This window comes from Terrapene carolina, unplaced genomic scaffold (genome assembly GCF_002925995.2).
Source record: "Terrapene carolina triunguis isolate 2854851 unplaced genomic scaffold, T_m_triunguis-2.0 Scaffold110, whole genome shotgun sequence".
NCBI classification, from domain to species: domain Eukaryota; kingdom Metazoa; phylum Chordata; order Testudines; family Emydidae; genus Terrapene; species Terrapene triunguis.
The window spans coordinates 5,340,775-5,357,828 of NW_020664461.1; the positions used below are offsets into that span (position 1 = coordinate 5,340,775).

The 17,054-nt window shown below is 43.2% G+C and overlaps 1 protein-coding gene across 4 annotated transcripts in view; it reads right to left on the reverse strand.

Annotated features, from left to right (window-relative positions):
• Window positions 1–17,054, reverse strand: part of ST3GAL3 (ST3 beta-galactoside alpha-2,3-sialyltransferase 3) — a 333,313-nt gene that overhangs the window by 186,033 nt on the left and 130,226 nt on the right. For all 4 annotated transcript variants that reach the window (XM_026651916.1, XM_029911606.1, XM_026651917.2 and 1 more), the window contains one exon: window positions 13,518–13,560. In XM_026651916.1, the coding sequence (XP_026507701.1) occupies window positions 13,518–13,560 (43 nt within the window). The remainder of the gene's footprint in view (window positions 1–13,517; window positions 13,561–17,054) is intronic.

A 17,054-nucleotide genomic window follows, 5' to 3' on the forward strand; every position in this document is an offset into this window, starting at 1 on the left:
AAATGTCTATCCGGGATGGTCTAGACAGTATTTGGTCCTGCCATGCGGGCAGGGGACTGGACTCGATGACCTCTCGAGGTCCCTTCCAGTCCTAGAATCTATGAATCTATGGGTGCATGTGAGGCTTTTAAACCTGTTCTCCAAAGTGCTTGCAACCCCTCCCAACCTGGTGTGATCTGCAAATTTCGTAAGCATACTATCTACTCCATTATCCAAGTCATTAATGAAAATATTGAATAATGCCAGACCCAGGACTGACCCCTGCAGAACCCCACTAAATATACCCTCACAGTTTGCCAGTGAACCATTGATAACTACTCTCTGAGTATGGTCTTTCAGTCAGTTGTGCACCCACCTTATAATAAATTCATCTAGACCACATTTCCTTAGTTTGATTATGAGAAGTCATGTGGAACAGTACCAAAAGCCTTACTAAAATCAAAGTATATCGCATCTACTGCTTCCCCCCCATCCACTACATCAGTAATCCTACCAAAGAAGGAAATTAGGTTGGTTTGACATGATTTGTTTTTGACAAATCCATGCTAACTATTCCTTATAACCGTATTATCTTCCAGGTGCTTGCAAACTGATTGTTTAATAATTTGCTCCAGAACTGTCCAGGTACTGAAGCTAGGCTGACTGGTCTATAATTCTCCAGGTCCTGCTTGTTCACCTTTTTAAAGATAGGTACCATGTTTGCTGTTCTCTAGTCTAAGACCTCCTTTGTCCTCCAGAAGCGCTAAAAAAAAATGCTAATGGCTCTGAGATTGCTGACTTAAATACATCTAAATTATCTAAATATTCTTTAACCTGTTCTTTCCCTATTTCATCTTGCATTCCTTTCTCCTGATTGTCAATATTAATTGTGTTGAGTATCTGGTCATCATTAATATTTTAAGTGAAGACTGAGGGAAAATAGGCATTAAGCACCTCAGCTTTCTTGATGTCACCAGTTATTAGCTCTCCTTCCTTGCTAAGTAGAGGACCTATACTTTCCTTCTTCTTTCTCCTAATGTATTTAAAGAACTTCTTCTTGTTGCCTTTTATGTCCCTTGCCAGATGTAACTCATTTTCTGCCTTCGCTTTTCTGACTTTGTCCCTATATTCTTGTGCTTGTTCTTTTGTGTTCCTCATCAATATGACCATGTTTCCACTTTTTGTAGGATTTTCAGGTCATTAAAGAGCTCCTGGTGGAGCTATATTGACCTCTTACTATTCTTCCTATCTTTCCTTTGCCTTTAATATTGTTTCCTTGAGGAGCTGCCAGCTCTCCTAAACTCCTTTTTCTCTTAGATTTTCTTCCCATGGGACCTTGCCTACCAATTCTCTGAGTTTGTTAACGTCTGATTTTTTTAAGTCCATTATCCTTATTCTGCTGCACTTGCTCCTTCCTTCCTTAGAATCCTGAAATTTCTTGATCACTGTCAGCCAAATTGCTTTTCACCTTCAGATTCACTACCAATCCCTTGCTGTTGGTCAGAATCACGTCTAAAATGCCTGCGCCCCTGGTTATATCCTCCACTTTCTGGAAAAAAAAGTTGTCCCCAGTACATTCCAATAACTTATTAGAGATTTTGTGTTTTGCTGTATTACTTTCCCAACAGATGTCTAGATAGTTAAAGTCCCCCATTACTACCAGGTCCTGTTATTTGTTCTAGAAATGCCTCATCCACCTCCTCTTCCTGATTTGGTAGTCTATGTAGACCCTCACCATGGCATCACCCCTATTTTTAAACTCTTATCTTTACCCAGAGACTCTCAACTGGTCTGCCTCCCATCTCCTTCTGGACGTCAGAACAAGTATATATATCCTTTATGTATAATGCAAAGAAAGGTATGCATTAATCCATAGAATAGTTTCTCAAGGGGAACAATGGAAGCTCCATTACCTTGGACAGTTAAAATTGGCTTGTGGAAACAATGAGAAATACACAACGGAGAATGTTCCTACCCTGGCAGATTGGAAAAAATTTGATGTGTCTAATTTCTATGAGTCTATGGGGGAAAAAAAGAAAGATAAAAATCAATGTAGAGATAGGCAGGGACAAATCTCTCAGCAACAAGTACCAGGGAAGTCTAGAATTCCACAAGTTTACCACTTGGTTTTTTTTATGGCAAAGCACCACGTAAAGACACACACACACACACACTTTCAAATCTACCTCGCACCCCAAAAACAAAGTGAAGAGAAAAGGGTTTGTTTCAGCTGTTATTAAAGTTCTGAAGGGAAGGAATTTAAACAAACAGCAGTAATCCAATCTGTCTGTATTCCTAGCACAGGCTCCCTCCATTTTTATGGCTCTCTCACAGTCTGGATCAAGTTTCATTTGAATTTGGAGAGTGAAAGTGAGGTTTTTTTGGCTCTCCGTTTATTTTTTACAAAGATCTCAATTTCTTCACATTTTATTTCTTATGAGATCAGGTTTGTGATTACACTGAATATTCAAACATCTCTGTAACATCTCCCACATCTTCACTATAAAATAAAATTGCAAGACAACATACACCAACTACTCAGTACCACAGAGTGTCTAGCCACTGAGCCCAGAAGATTTAAAGAACATCCCTCATTTTATTTAAATAAGCACCCAAAAAGCTGATGTAAACCCAAAATATATACAAAATCCTATTTATTAATAGTGGTTGCTATTATAATCATCTAAGTCGATCTAATAGCTTCTTTTTCAAATTAGTATTTTTTTGGCAAATCCTTTGCACATATACGATAAATATCTCACTTCTGTGTCTCACACTACACACTACTATCCTTCTGCGTCACTGTGTAGTCACCCATCAGCAATCATCATTTTATTAAGTCAAGTGCTATCACTGCGTTCAGACCTGCCATTAATGCAATGATGCTCCATTCAAACTTCATTGTGAAAATGGCTGGTAGCATTAGGTTATGTTTCCACTCCATGCTTCACGGCTCAATTTTGGAAATAATCCAAATATTTCTTGTTCAGTATAATAAATAAATGTTTACGTCAATTAAACTGAATTAGTTAGCACAATAGAATTCTCATTCTATAATTTAAAATAAATTACCCTCACAAAAACTACATTACAAAGAACATTATTAAGGTTGCAAAGTCAAGCACTCAAAAGTTTGGTAATGCTTAATAAAGGCTGCCTGTGCAACCTTAATGTGGCCCCCCCAGTGCATATGCATTATGTTATAGTCTTAATTATATGATCACATACTATTTTTTTTCATAGGACACCTGCCTCATTCCCTGCACAGAACGGATGGTGCTAATTTAATGAGCAGCTATTCAATATTCATTTTCTCCTTGTTGTTCAATGTGTGGGCCCATTCCCTATTCACTACATGCTATTCAAACCCTGCTCTGGAGACAATTACTAATTTCTTCATTACTATCGTATCTGAGTGCCTCACAAATATTAATTAAATTTAATTTCACAACCCCGGTGAGATGAGTAGTATTTTTAGTCCCATTTTCGGATGGAGATGTTAGACAGCAGTGCCTGTTGGGGGTGCGCATGCACCCAATGCCTCCTCATGAGCCCATGTGAGGGCATAACAGGTGAGGCAACTGCCACACTCCCTCAGTTCCTTCACAACTAAACCAGACTTAGCTGAGGACTCCAAAAGCAAGGACAGAGGCAGGTTATGTATTCCAGGATGGACACCAGCACCTCAAAGAACCAAGTTACTGCTAAGTAACCATTCCTTCTTCTCCGAGGATGTTATTGATATCACCGTCATGGCTTGGGTGCCCTAGTCCACGGCAAACAGAATTCTAAGGAGGTATTTGAAGAAGTTAATAAGGTAGCTTTGCAGACGTTTACAGGGAACTCCTCCCAAGCAATCTGGGGCAGCAGGGGAGAAGCACAAAGGTGATTATTTGACAATCTAACAAGTGGGCGAGGCAGGTTGGCATCATGGGCTGATCAGAGGCAGGAGTTGACCTCTCAAAACTGAAGGTGAGATGATAGGTAGGGTGAAGACAGGCCATGAAGGGCCTTGAAAATGAAGACAAGCAGCTTTTGTTTGATGTGATGGAGAATGGGGAGCCAGCGGAGGGATGCAAAGAGAGAAGTGATGTGGTCAAAGGAATGGGCTGAGGACAGTGGTTCCCAAACTGGGGTTCGCAGAACGTTACAAGGGGTTCGCCAGAAAAAAAATCACTAATGGCAGACAGAGGACCCCGGGTATTGGAGACAGCAGGTGGGACCCGGTTGCAGGGCAGACACCCCGAGCCCCAGGGAGAGCGGGGCCGGGTAGTTGGGGCTGGCAGCCCAAGTCCCAGCAGTCAGCGGGGGAACCGGCAGCCCAAACCCCAGCGCTCCACGGGGGGCTGGCAGCCTGAGCCCCAGGGAGAGCGGGGCTGGGCAGTTGGGGCTGGCAGCCTGAGCCCTGCCCCCGTCAGCGGGGGAGCCGGCAGCCCGAACCCCAGCGCTCCGCGGGGGGCTGGCAGCCTGAGCCACAGGGAGAGCGGGGCCAGGCAGTTGGGGCTGGCAGCCCGAGCCCTGCCCCCGTCAGCGGGGGAGTCGGCAGCCCGAACCCCAGCCCGAGCCCCAGGAAGAGCGGGGCCGGCAGTTGGGGCATCCATCTCACTGAGGAAATTTAAACTGAAATCCCTGAAAATATTCATTTTTAGGAGGGGGTTCACGAGATTTCACAATTTAGTGACAGGGGTTCGCGGGCTGTTAACGTTTGGGAACCACGGGGCTAGGAGAATGATCTTTACAGCAGACTTCCGAATGGAGATGTGTGGGCAAGACTGCATTTGTCCAGGCCAGAGAAAAGGATATTGCGGTAATTGAAAAGAGAGATGACAACACCCTGGATGACAGGGATAGATCAGTGGTTTGAGCATTGGCCTGCTAAACCCAGGGTTGTGAGTTCAATCCTTAAGGGGGCCATTTAGGGAACTGGGGTAAAAATCTGTCTTGGGATTGGTCCTGCTTGAGCAGGGGGTTGGACTAGATGACCTCCTGAGGTCCCTTCCAACCCTGATATTCTATGACTATGCTCGTTTTAAACCTGCCACCTATTAATTTAATCAGGTGACCCCAGTCATTGTTTTATGTGAAGGAGTAAATAACATTTCCCTATTCACTTTCTCCATAACATTCATGATTTTATAGACCTCTAGCATATCCCACCTTAATCATCGCTTTTCTAAATTTAACAGTCCCAGTCTTTTTAATCTCTCCTCACAGAAGCTGTTCCATACCCCTGATCATTTTTGTTGCCTCTCTCTATACCTTTTCCAATTATATGTTTTTTGAGATGGAGTGGGTGACCAGAACTGCACACAGTATTCAAGGTGGGGGTGTACCAGGGATTTATATAGTGGCATTATCGTATTTTCTGTCTTGTTATCTATCCCATTCCTAATGGTTCCTAACACTGCTCGCTTTTTTCACTATCGTTGCATATTGAGCAGATGTTTTCTGAGAACTCTCCAGTTATTCCAAGATCTCCTTGTTGAGTGGTAATGGATAATTTAGACCCCCTCATTTTGTATGTCTAAATGGAATTGTGTTTTCCAATGTGCATTACTTTGGATTTATTAACACAGAATTTTGTTGCTCCGTCACCCAGTTTTTCCTGGTCTCTTTGTAACTCTTTGCAGTCTGCTTTGGACTTAACTATCTTGAGTAATTTTTTTATAGACTGCAAATTTTGCCATCTCACTATTCACCCCCTTTTCCAGATCATATATGAACAGCACGAGTCCCAGTACAGATACTTGCGGCACCCGCTATTTACTACTCTCCATTGTGAAAACTGACCATTTGTTCCTCACCTTTGTTTCTTATGTTTTAAGTAGTTACTGGTCCATGACAGGACCTTCTCTCTTATCCCATGACTGCATAGTTTGCTTTAGAGCCAAAGACTTTCTGAAAGTCCAAGTACACTATATCCACTGGATCACCTTTGTCCACACGCTTGCTGATACCCTCAAAGCATTCCAATAGAATGGTGATTCCCCCATATGATTTCCCTTTACAAAAGCCATGTTGACTCTTCCCCAACATATTGTATTCATCTCGCTGTCTGATGATTCTGTTCTGTACTATAGTTTTAACCAGTTTGCCTGGTACTGAAGTTAGGCTTCTGCAATTGCCAGGATCACCTCCGAAACCTTTTAAAAAATCGGCATTACATTAGCTACACTCCAGTCATCTGGTACAAAGCCTGATTAAGCAACATGTTACAAACAATAGTTAGTAATGCTGCAATTTCATATATGAGTTCCTTCACAACTCTTGGATGAATACATCTGGTCCTGATGATTTATTACTGTTTAGTTGCTCAATCTGTTCCAAAACGGATAAATCTTGCAGATGACACAAAAATTAGGGGAGTAATAAATAATGAAGATCACAAGTCACCAACACAGAGCGATCTGGATTGCTTGGTAAACTGGGCACAAGCAAACAGTATGAGTTTTAATATGGTTCCATGCAAATGGATACATCTAGGAACCGAGCACAGAGGCCATACTTACAATGGGGGACTCTCTCCTGGGAAGCCGGGGCTCTGAAAAAGATCTGAGGGTCCTGGTGGACAATCAGCTGAACAGGAGCTCCCAGAGTGACGCTGTGGCCAGAAGAGCTAATGCGACCCTGCTATGCATAAACAGGGGAACCTTGAGTGGGAGTAGAGAGTATTTCACCTCTGTATTTGGCACTGCTGCAACCACTGCTAGAATAGTGTGGCCAGTTCCAGGGTCCACAATTCAAAAAGGATGTTGATAAATTGGAGAGGGTTCAAAGAAGAGCCACGAGAATGATTAAAGGATTAGAAATATGCCTTGTCGTGATAGACTCAGAGAGCTCCATCTATTTAGCTTAAAGAAAAAGTTAAGGGGTGACTTGATTGAAGTCTATAAGTGCCTGCATGGGACACAAATATTTAATAATGAGCTCCTCAATCTAGCAGAGTAAGGTCTAACATGATCCAATGGCCAGAAGTTGAAGCTAGACAAATCAAAGTATTCTTAGAATCGGAAGGTCTTCTAGGAGTCCAATTTGTTTCATGCGCTATGCATATTTTTTGGTTTGAGATTCTAATTTCTGCAACTGCATATATGATAGGTACAAATGTAAATAAAAAAAATAAACAACTCACTGAGTCACATAACAGACCTCTTTCCCTGAGCATCCATGAAGGTACTCAGAACCTGTGCCCTGTTTGCAAATGTGTCCACCTTGCCACTCGCCCCACTCTCTCCTGCCACTTGCAAGTCATTAACAAACCCCACCTTTAAAAAAAATGCAAAGCATTCCCACAGAATGGGTCTACATAATACTTAGCCAATACATGCCAGAAGAGAACAAGGAGTCTTTCCCTCCCACATATATATTGCAAAGCTTTCCTCCCAGCTGAGAGGAGGGCTCCTCAGGATGCATGATTTTTCTTCACTAATGACAAGGTTTTTGGCCTGAAACAGTCTGTGCAAAGAGAACTATTTTCCAGATGTCCCTTTAACAGACAAACAGCACAATATTATAAAGATCTGCATTCCACTTCCAAGTCAGATTCCCCCTGCAAGGCCAGCCTTGCTAAACATTTCAGGGAGGTATGCATCAGAAACAAGATTTCAAAGGAAAATAGAATTCAAAGCAATTCCAGATATTCCTACAAAGGGGGAGAAACAAATCTGGTTTCCGTGCAACTCCCATAAACACAGGAGAATTCCAAAAGCAAAAGAATTGTTACATAGCTATAATTATAACAGCTACACTATAAATCAATCTGAATAACCTGGACTGGGCATGTGCAGTGTAAAAGAGGCAGAGATAGCAACAGGGGTAAAATTAAACTGCCAAACGTGAAATACCACCCTATATTTATACCAGCTAAATAATTTCCTGTGTATAATTTGTTTTAAACTGTGAACCAAGGCATTTACGTCTTACTGCAGGGCTACCTTCACAAGGGAGGTTAGTCCTTCTCGAATACCTTAAATGTCACCAACTAATGACAAAAGACAGACATGGAACAACTGAAAGAGTACGGGAAACAGGAGAAACTGAGTTCTGTTGCCCCAAGTGTTTTGCCTGGTCACACAAGGTTCTCACATGCTGTCAATAGTTAAGGCAACACACAAGTGGCAGAATCTACAGCAGCAGCCATGTAATTAAGCCATTTCTATCAACAGGGTCTTCAACACAGAACCCTTATCTATCAGGCCTTGAGCCCAGGTGTCCACCAACACAGTACTATCTTCATTATTAAGTTCTGTAGAAAACTTATCAGCTAGCCTAGCTTTTAAGCTTTGCCTTTCACTGAGTTCATAGCATGTATTCAGAATACAAGGAGAGCACAATACCAAATCCACTAACGGCAACTACCGTAAACATCCACAGGATCTTATCCATGCAGCACTTCCTGCCCCATAACCATAATCTAATTTCACAGTATTTGTTTTCTTCGTGTCAGGCCTCAGTCTGCAAGCTTTTCAGGAGTGTTTTACTAACTCACATGATGGGCGCCAAACATGCACATTTATGATGCTATATACATATTTCATTTAAGAAGTCAGTAAAGAAAATATATTATTATTTTATCACCCAGAGACCCCAACCAAGACCAGGGTCTCATTGTGCGAGGTACAGCACAGAATAACAAACAGTCCCTGTTCCAAAGAGCTTACCATCTAAATAGACAAGACAGACAAAGGGTGGGAAAAAGAGAGAGAACACACAAGCAGAGTGGAAGGGAAGGCTGGAAGGGATTAGCTAAAAGCTAAAAACAAAGGGAGAGGTGACCGGAAGGAGGGAAGGGAGAATGAGAAGAGCACAGAGGACAGGGTGGAGGGAGACTGAAGTGATGATGAGGGTCAAACAGCAGAAGGAAAAGAATATCCAGAGGAAAAACTGTAGCAAGTATAGTCTGGTATCATCAGTGTCCACCAGTCCCTGCTGAGACAGCTTCTGTAGATGCTCTTACCAGCTTGAGTCTCTGCCCTGAGTCTGGCTCCATTATGGAGACTTTCCTTTCCCTGGGCCCATCTGGCTGGATAGGGATCTCCCCTGCACATTTTCCGTCCAAAGAGGGCTACTGTTAAATTCGCGCAGAGAAGTACTCAAATATCAGGAAAGGCCTACATTAAGATTGCCCAGATTCATAGATTCCAAGGCCAGAAGGGACCACTAGGATTACCCACTCTGTCCTCCTGTATAACATGGACCAGAGAATTCCCCCACAATAACTCAGAGAGCATATATTTAAAAAAAAAAAAAAAATCCAATCCTCATTTTAAAATGGTCAGTGATAGAGAATCCACCACAATCCTTGGTAAATTGTTCCAATGGTTAATTACTTTCACTGTTAATATTTTTTCTTCTTGTTCTAAACATTTATGTAAAACATATAGTGCCGAAATGTGGGGTTTACTTTACTGGAAATGCTGGTCAGAAATTCTTCAGAGTGCATACTGGTATGGGTCTACCTTTCCTTGGTCTGAAGCAGCATTGGAGTAAGCCATGCTATAGAGAACGGATGGCTAAATATGGTTTTCATGTTGCTACATTTTGGTTTTTAGCCCATCTTGTCTCTTCCATTCTCAATTGTTCTATTCCGGTTTCATCATTGCAGAAGGAGTGCACCTGAGACCCAAGCAGTACAGATGTGAATATGAGAAACAGGGGAGCCTCAAAACACAAGAGGATAAGAAGGATCACTGTAGCTGGTGGAGACAAGGAGCTGCATTTTGTCCAGTCTTCTTCAAAGCAATACAGGAAGTAAAGTCCCACCATGACTGGCGCATGCAGGGAAATTATTGCTATATACATTGTAAATGGTACACAGTCCTTCTGGTTATTCTCTCCTACCCAGTATTAACCCATGAACAGTGATAATCCATTTTCAAAAAACCCCTCTTCAGACCCAGGCCAGGAGCCGCAGCCACCTGTCCCTGATGCCAGCAGGCGCAAGTTCAGCACCTCACAGCCACCCAGGTCAATGTTCCGTTACCCAGTGCAACACGCCATTTGCCTTACAAGCCAGGGAAGCCAGCACACAATGCCCTAGTGCTACTACTTCCTGCAGGCAACCTTATCAGTGCGCAGCACTGCAATACAATCGTTAATTACATGCTCACATAATAGTTCTCACATAATTATAGGTGGTGCAAGTAGCAACACCTAAAACTAAGGCTGCCTGACCCTTTCCATGATAAGACTCTGTTTTGATGCGTCATTCCATATTCCTTATGAAAATATGCTTATGATATGAATATGACATAACTGAGATGTATTTTATACAAGATGGCTCATGTGAGATCTCATTGGAAAGGTTACGATTTACTGAATGTGATTATCCAATCTGTATGCCTGTATCATGTCTGTATCTGAAGTTAGGAATATTGACTATGTATCTGTATTTCAACTATGCTACTTTGGGTGACGCCCCCTGCTACCACTTCAGGTACAACAATGGAAAAGCCAGACGGGGCAGAAGGCCCATCAGCGAGGACAATAGACTGTGAAAAGCTTGGCTTTCCTGTGGGCTCTCCATACTGCCCCTGACTCATGGATGCTGTGATCCTACAGAGTCAGATGGTCTTGTCACCTGATACTAAAACATTTCCTGGGACTTCTTGTAACTTTCCACTGGAAGGGAAGGGGGGGGGGGGGGTCAAGTTTGGGAAACAAAGGATTCCCGCCTTATGTTAATCCTATTGAAGGGTGAGGAGGACGGCAAACTGGACGACTCCTCTCCACGGCTGTCTGCCCAAGAAGACAGACTGCAAAAGCCACCTGAAGGGAAGGCCAGGGGGGAGTCCAGACTGAGACAGGGGTCCAGTCTGAAAAGGAATATAACTGGAACTCTGAACCACAGAACCTTTGTAAACTGCCTGCAACAACATCTAGAGTGAGAAATACTATTTGTCACCAATTTCTCTAGGGAAACCAGCTTAGTAATCTGCTTTGTTCTGTTTGTTACCCCTTTTACCACTTAAAATCTGCCTTTTATACTTAATAAAAATGGTTGTGTTTATTATTAAACCCAGGTTCTGTCATTTCTGACTGTGGGGGCAAGAAGTGGGCACACCTCGCTCCACATTGAGGGAGGGGGTGAAATTCATACAAGATCTTTGGGTCTGCACTCCAAGGGAGGGGGACAGCTGAGAGCTGGAGCAAGTCCCTGAAGCTGAGTCTTCCCAGAGCTGATCTGCAGCTGGGTGTGGCCCTGCCTATGTGTGGGTTAGAGGAGGTTTTAAGAGCCTGGCTCAGCAAGACAGGTTAAAGGGGGCCCAGGCTGGCAGAACAGGTAGACTCAGTGGTATCTCAGCAGATCAGGTGGCGTTACAAGGGGTCCAACCCGTCACACCTGTTTTCACTTGTTTATAATTTTGCCAACGTAAACAATTTGGGCTGAAATTCCCTATCCCAGATTTCTGCTTCCGGCTGAATATTTTTGGAACGTTAGATCAAAAACACTTCAGTCATTTCTGAGAACAATATTAGGAGAAAATACATTATTTTGTCTATGTTAAAAAAAAATCTTACAGACGTTTACCTGAGGAGCCCTGCCGTCTCCAGGCTTTGAAGTAGAAACTTGAAATTTGGCAGGGGAAGGAGGGGAGGGTCAGCCTGGTGTCAAAGATGTATCTTTGATCATTCCTGTGAAAATTTACCCAAATTTGACCAAGTTATAAGCTTCATTTTTTGAGTCCCCAATTTAAGACACCTGGGGTCTGGTTTGCAGAAGTGCTAAACACTCACAACTGTAACTGAAGTCAATGGGACCTCTGCTCTAAACATAGAAAGTGCTATAAAATGCTACGTACTTTGAAATATCAGGCCCAAGACTTCTCAAATTGGGCACCCATAACTAGTTAACAATTTTTCACTTAATCTCTGTGCCTCAGTTTCACATGTGTAGAATGGAGTTGGACTTCCAACCTTAACAGTCTTTTCATGCAGTTTTTTGGGGATCTACACAGTAACTAATACACAATTATTTCTACTATCTCAGATACATGTATAGCATCTTCTGCTACTGTTACTACTCTTTAAGCCAGAAAAAAACAGATGATGGTACTTTACATACCAAATGTACAGTGAAAGAGAGTGGCTTCTACACAGAGACCTTTTTATTCACTGTGCACCATACGTTATTTGCAGTGGATGAGATAAGGGCTTTTATGGGGCTTCCCATTCACAATGGGGAGATCCTGGGTAGAATGCAGCATTTCAGCCAGCCCTGAGCTAAGACTTCAATGAAATGTTGCAATCAATCAATACAACCAATCCTTACACGACATCAAGGGCAGCTGTTGTGCGGACCTGAGCCATTGTACAGGTAATGCAAATTCACGCCATTCCAGCCAATGGATTGTTTCAATGCCTTTTCACCTAGCACAGATAGGAGGAGGAGGAGGCCAACTAACACCCTCTTACAATGAAATTATTATACAGTCACTGACATCAGACTACAGAGTTGCTGCTCACCATTAGTCAGCAAATTTAGCCTAAAATTGACTGGTATAAGGCTATTCCATCTGGTGTCACAATCAGACCTACCCACCTTCGTAACTTTTGCCCCATCTACGACATGGCAAATTGATCTACTACCACCAGCAGCCACTAAACATACAACTCAGCTTCACAGATTTTAAGGCCAGAAGGGACCATTAGATCATCTAGTCAGACCTTCTGGATAACCCAGGCCAGAGAATTTCATCCCGTTATTCCTGTATTGAGGCCAATAACTTGTGTTTGGCTAAAGCATCTTCCCAGAAGGCAGCCTGCTTTGATTTGAAGACTTCAAGAGATAGAGAATCCACCTCTACGCTTGGTTGTTGTTAATCACCCTCACGGATAAAATTTGTGCCTGATTTCTAATTTCAATTTGTCTGGCTTTAACTTCCAGACATTGATTCTTGTTATGTCTTTCTCTGCTGTTAAAGAGCCAGTTAGTACCTTGTATCTCCCTGTGAAGGTATTTATACACTTTAATGAAGTCACCTCTTAATTTTCTTTTTGATACGCTACATGGATTAAGTTCCTTAAGTTTCTTGCTTTTAGGCATTTTTTCCAGCCCCCAAATAATTTTTGTGGCCCTTCTTTGCACCATCTCCAATTTTTCAACAAGCTTCTGGGGTCACGTGTGAATGGCCCAGATGTGAAGGAATCAGTTTCCAGCCTCTGAGTTACATTACAGCTTATTATTTTCCATGGTTTCACAGGCTTAATTAACTTTTCCTAATTTTGAAGACTCGGAATAAGACTCATAGGGCAGAAAGACAGGCATAGTTTAAGGTTGATGTTACTATCCTCTTGATCAGCCATCAAGAATTGAAAGGGAGTGGACCAAAGTCTCTGCCAGCCTGGCTAGGCATGCGGCAGTGACACCCAGAGAGCAGGAACCTTCAGTCTGCTCCTAACCTCAGCTCTCCCATCTGACAGTGCACTGTCCTCTCAACCAATCCACACTGCACGAGTAACCCAGAATTTTTGTTGTCTGCAATAGAAACCAGAACAAAAAAGGCAAAGGAAAGTAGCATTCCCATTGTTCTACTCACAGTTTTGAGTCCAGCTTCAGAAGAAAGCCCAGTTTGTCATATTCTGAAAGACAAAAACAGGAGACTTCATGAAACAACAACAGCTAGTCACTTCTCCCACCACAAAACAGGACAGCAGCTCCTCAATGAACAGCACAACTATTTCTGATTGGCAATGACAGCTGAATATACAGTGCAGTCAACCTATACACGTTATAGAGTGACATTAATTAAATGTACTCCCTCAAAATAATACCTCTGAATCTTCAGGTTCATTAATTCCAAAGTCATTAGAACTAGTTGAGACCTTTGCAGGAAGAGCCTGAAGAAGCAGCACCATGCAAGACAGTGAATAGGAAGGCATATAATGCTTTCCTGATTGGAGTGGGGCTAGTCTGGTCACTAACTCACCCATGAATATGTCTTCCTCACTCCGGGAACTGGTAGAGCTTTCCAATTTCTCTTGACTGCCTAAGACCACCCCACGCCTCCAGCCTTGTGATTAAACAAGTGCTCTCCTGACCAGGGTTGCTAACAGGGGCATAGTTACACTCTGGGTACAGCTGGTAACGCAGGAACTGCATCTGAGAGGAGTGTAGAGCTCTGGAGCCCTGCAATGAGAATCTGGGTATGATCTAGTCAGAATTTGTCCCTCTCCGGAACAACAGGGAACAGCTACAGAAACATTCCCACGGGAAACTCTGTTTCTATGATTCATGTGTAGAATTAAATGCAAACACTTATTTTAACAACTAGAAATACCTTGTGATCTTGTAAATCAATTAAAATATTGTAGTAAAATAATGATTTCTCTAAGAATCCAGGTGATACACCCCAAGAGACTTAATTTTTGCTTATTAATATAATGTATTATTTGTATTGTGGTAGTGCCTAGGGGCCCCCCATACATGCAGCCTCCCCCAGGCTTCACTGCACTGGGGGCTGTACAAATATATAACAAAAACATGATCCCTGCTCCAAAGAGTTTAACAATCAGGACATACTAAAGGAAAAAGAATGAAAATGCTGCTCCGGCACATACCAGGGGAAAGGGGCAAGAGGAAAGCCCGTGCTATTGTGAAGCTGAGTAACTGAGGGGTGTTGAGAAGAGGTGGCCTGTAAGATGGCCTCACTGCTAAGAGTTAGTCTTCATTATAAAATGAGTTGGGAAACCCTGCTGTAAATATTGCATATGAGCTCAGGGGTCATCCACACTCTCTACAGCCAGAAGGAGACAGCTTATCTACGTACCTGGGATGAAATCTTGGCCCCAAACTCAGTGGAGGTTTTTCCATTGACTTCAATGTGACTGCGATTTCACCCGTGGTAAATGAGGAGAATTAAGATCCAAGCTCACAATGGGTTGCACACTTCACAGCACCTGTAGGCTGAGTTTACTGCATGCAGCAGAGGTTCCTTGCATTCCCCCATTCTCCCTCTATTTCAGGGACTCGTGCAATCCCCTTACCCCTCCCTGAGGCTCTGTCTCCCCCCTATACCACTGCCACCATCCCCCCATGTCAGGCGCTCTGTGCCCCCCATTCTCCCTTTTCCCTCCAAGTCCCAAATTTTGCCTGTACCCAAGTCCCCATTCTTCTCCTGGCAGGAGATTTGTGTCCCCCATTCCCCCCAGGTCAGAGTCTCTGTATGCCCTCCCCCCCCAATACCAGGGTCCCCCATAATCCTCCCTATACCATGGCTGTGTGCATCCCCCACCCCCTGCAATCATTATTATTTATTTTCTTTCTATCTAGGAGATAAGTCACTCAGGGTGCCAACTATACACCACCAAACCAGGAAGAAGAGGTGGACGAGACTATTTTAAAACAACTAACAAAATAGAATCATAGAATACCAGGGTTGGAAGGGACCTCAGGAGGTATCTAGTCCAAGCCCCTGCTCAAAGCAGGACCAACCCCCAACTAAAGCATCCCAGCCAGGGCTTTGTCAAGCCTGACCTTAAAAACCTCTAAGGAAGGAGATTCCACCAGCTCCCTAGGTAACCCATTCCAGTGCTTCACCATCCTCCTAGTGAAAAAGTTTTTCCTAATATCCAACCTAAACCTCCCCCACTGCAACTTGAGACCATTACTCCTTGTTCTGTCATCTGCTACCACTGAGAACAGTCTAGATCCATCCTCTTTGGAACCCCCTTTCAGGTAGTTGAAAGCAGCTATCAAATCCCCACTCATTCTTCTCTTCCGCAGACTAAACAAGCCCAGTTCCCTCAGCCTCTCCTCGTAAGTCATGTGTTCCAGCCCCCTAATCATTTTTGTTGCCCTCCGCTGGACTCTTTCCAATTTTTCCACATCCTTCTTGTAGTGTGGGCCCAAAACTGGACACAGTACTCCAGATGAGGCCTCACCAATGTCGAATAGAGGGGAATGATCACGTCCCTCGATCTGCTGGCAATGCTCCTACTTATACAGCCCAAAATGCCGTTAGCCTTCTTGGCAACAAGGGCACACTGTTGACTCATATCCAGCTTCTCGTCCACTGTAACCCCTAGGTCCTTTTCTGCAAAACTGCTGCCTAGCCACTCGGACCCTGGTCTGTAGCAGTGCATGGGATTCTTCCGTCCTAAGTGCAGGACTCTGCACTTGTCCTTGTTGAACCTCATCAGATTCCTTTTAGCCCAATCCTCCAATTTGTCTAGGTCACTCCAGACCCTATCCCTACTCTCCAGCCTCCCCGCCCTCTTAATGTCATCCGTGAACTTGCTGAGCATGCAGTCCACGCCATCCTCCAGATCGTTAATGAAGATATTGAACAAAACCGGCCCCAGGACTGACCCTTCGAGCACTCCACTTGATACCAGCTGCCAACTAGACATGGAGCCATTGATCACTACCCGTTGAGCCTGACGATCTAGCCAGTTTTCTATCCACCTTATAGTCCATTCATCCAGCCCATACTTCTTTAACTTGCCGGAAAGAATACTGTGGGAGACCGTATCAAAAGCTTTGCTAAAGTCAAGGAATAACACGTCCACTGCTTTCCCCTCATCCACAGAGCCAGTTATCTTGTCATAGAAGGCAATTAGGTTAGTCAGTTTAATCATACAAAGCAAAGGAACTGGTGGTGATGGGGGACTTATCTCTTGGGAAAATAATACAGTAGGGCACACATTATCCAACAAGTTCTTGGAATTGGGGACCGTTTTTTATTTCAGAAGCTGGAGAAAACAACTAGGGGAGAGACTGACCTAGATTTGATTTTGACAAATAGTGAGGAACTGGTTGAGAATTTGAGTGAAAGTGAAATGAGAGAGTTCATGATTCTAAGGAATGGTAGGAGGGAAAACAGCAGAATAAAGATAATGGATTTCAAGAAGGCAGATTTTAACAAACTCAGGGAGTTGATAGGTAAGATCCCATGGGAAGCAAATCTAAGGGGAAAAAGAGCTTGAGAGAGTTGGCAGTTTTTCAAAGAGACAGTACAGGCAAAAGTGCAAACTATCCCACTGCATAGGAAAGATAGGAAGTATGGCAAGAAACCACTGGGTCTTAACCAGGAGATATTCAATGATCTGAAACTCAAAAAAAAAAAAAAAAAAAA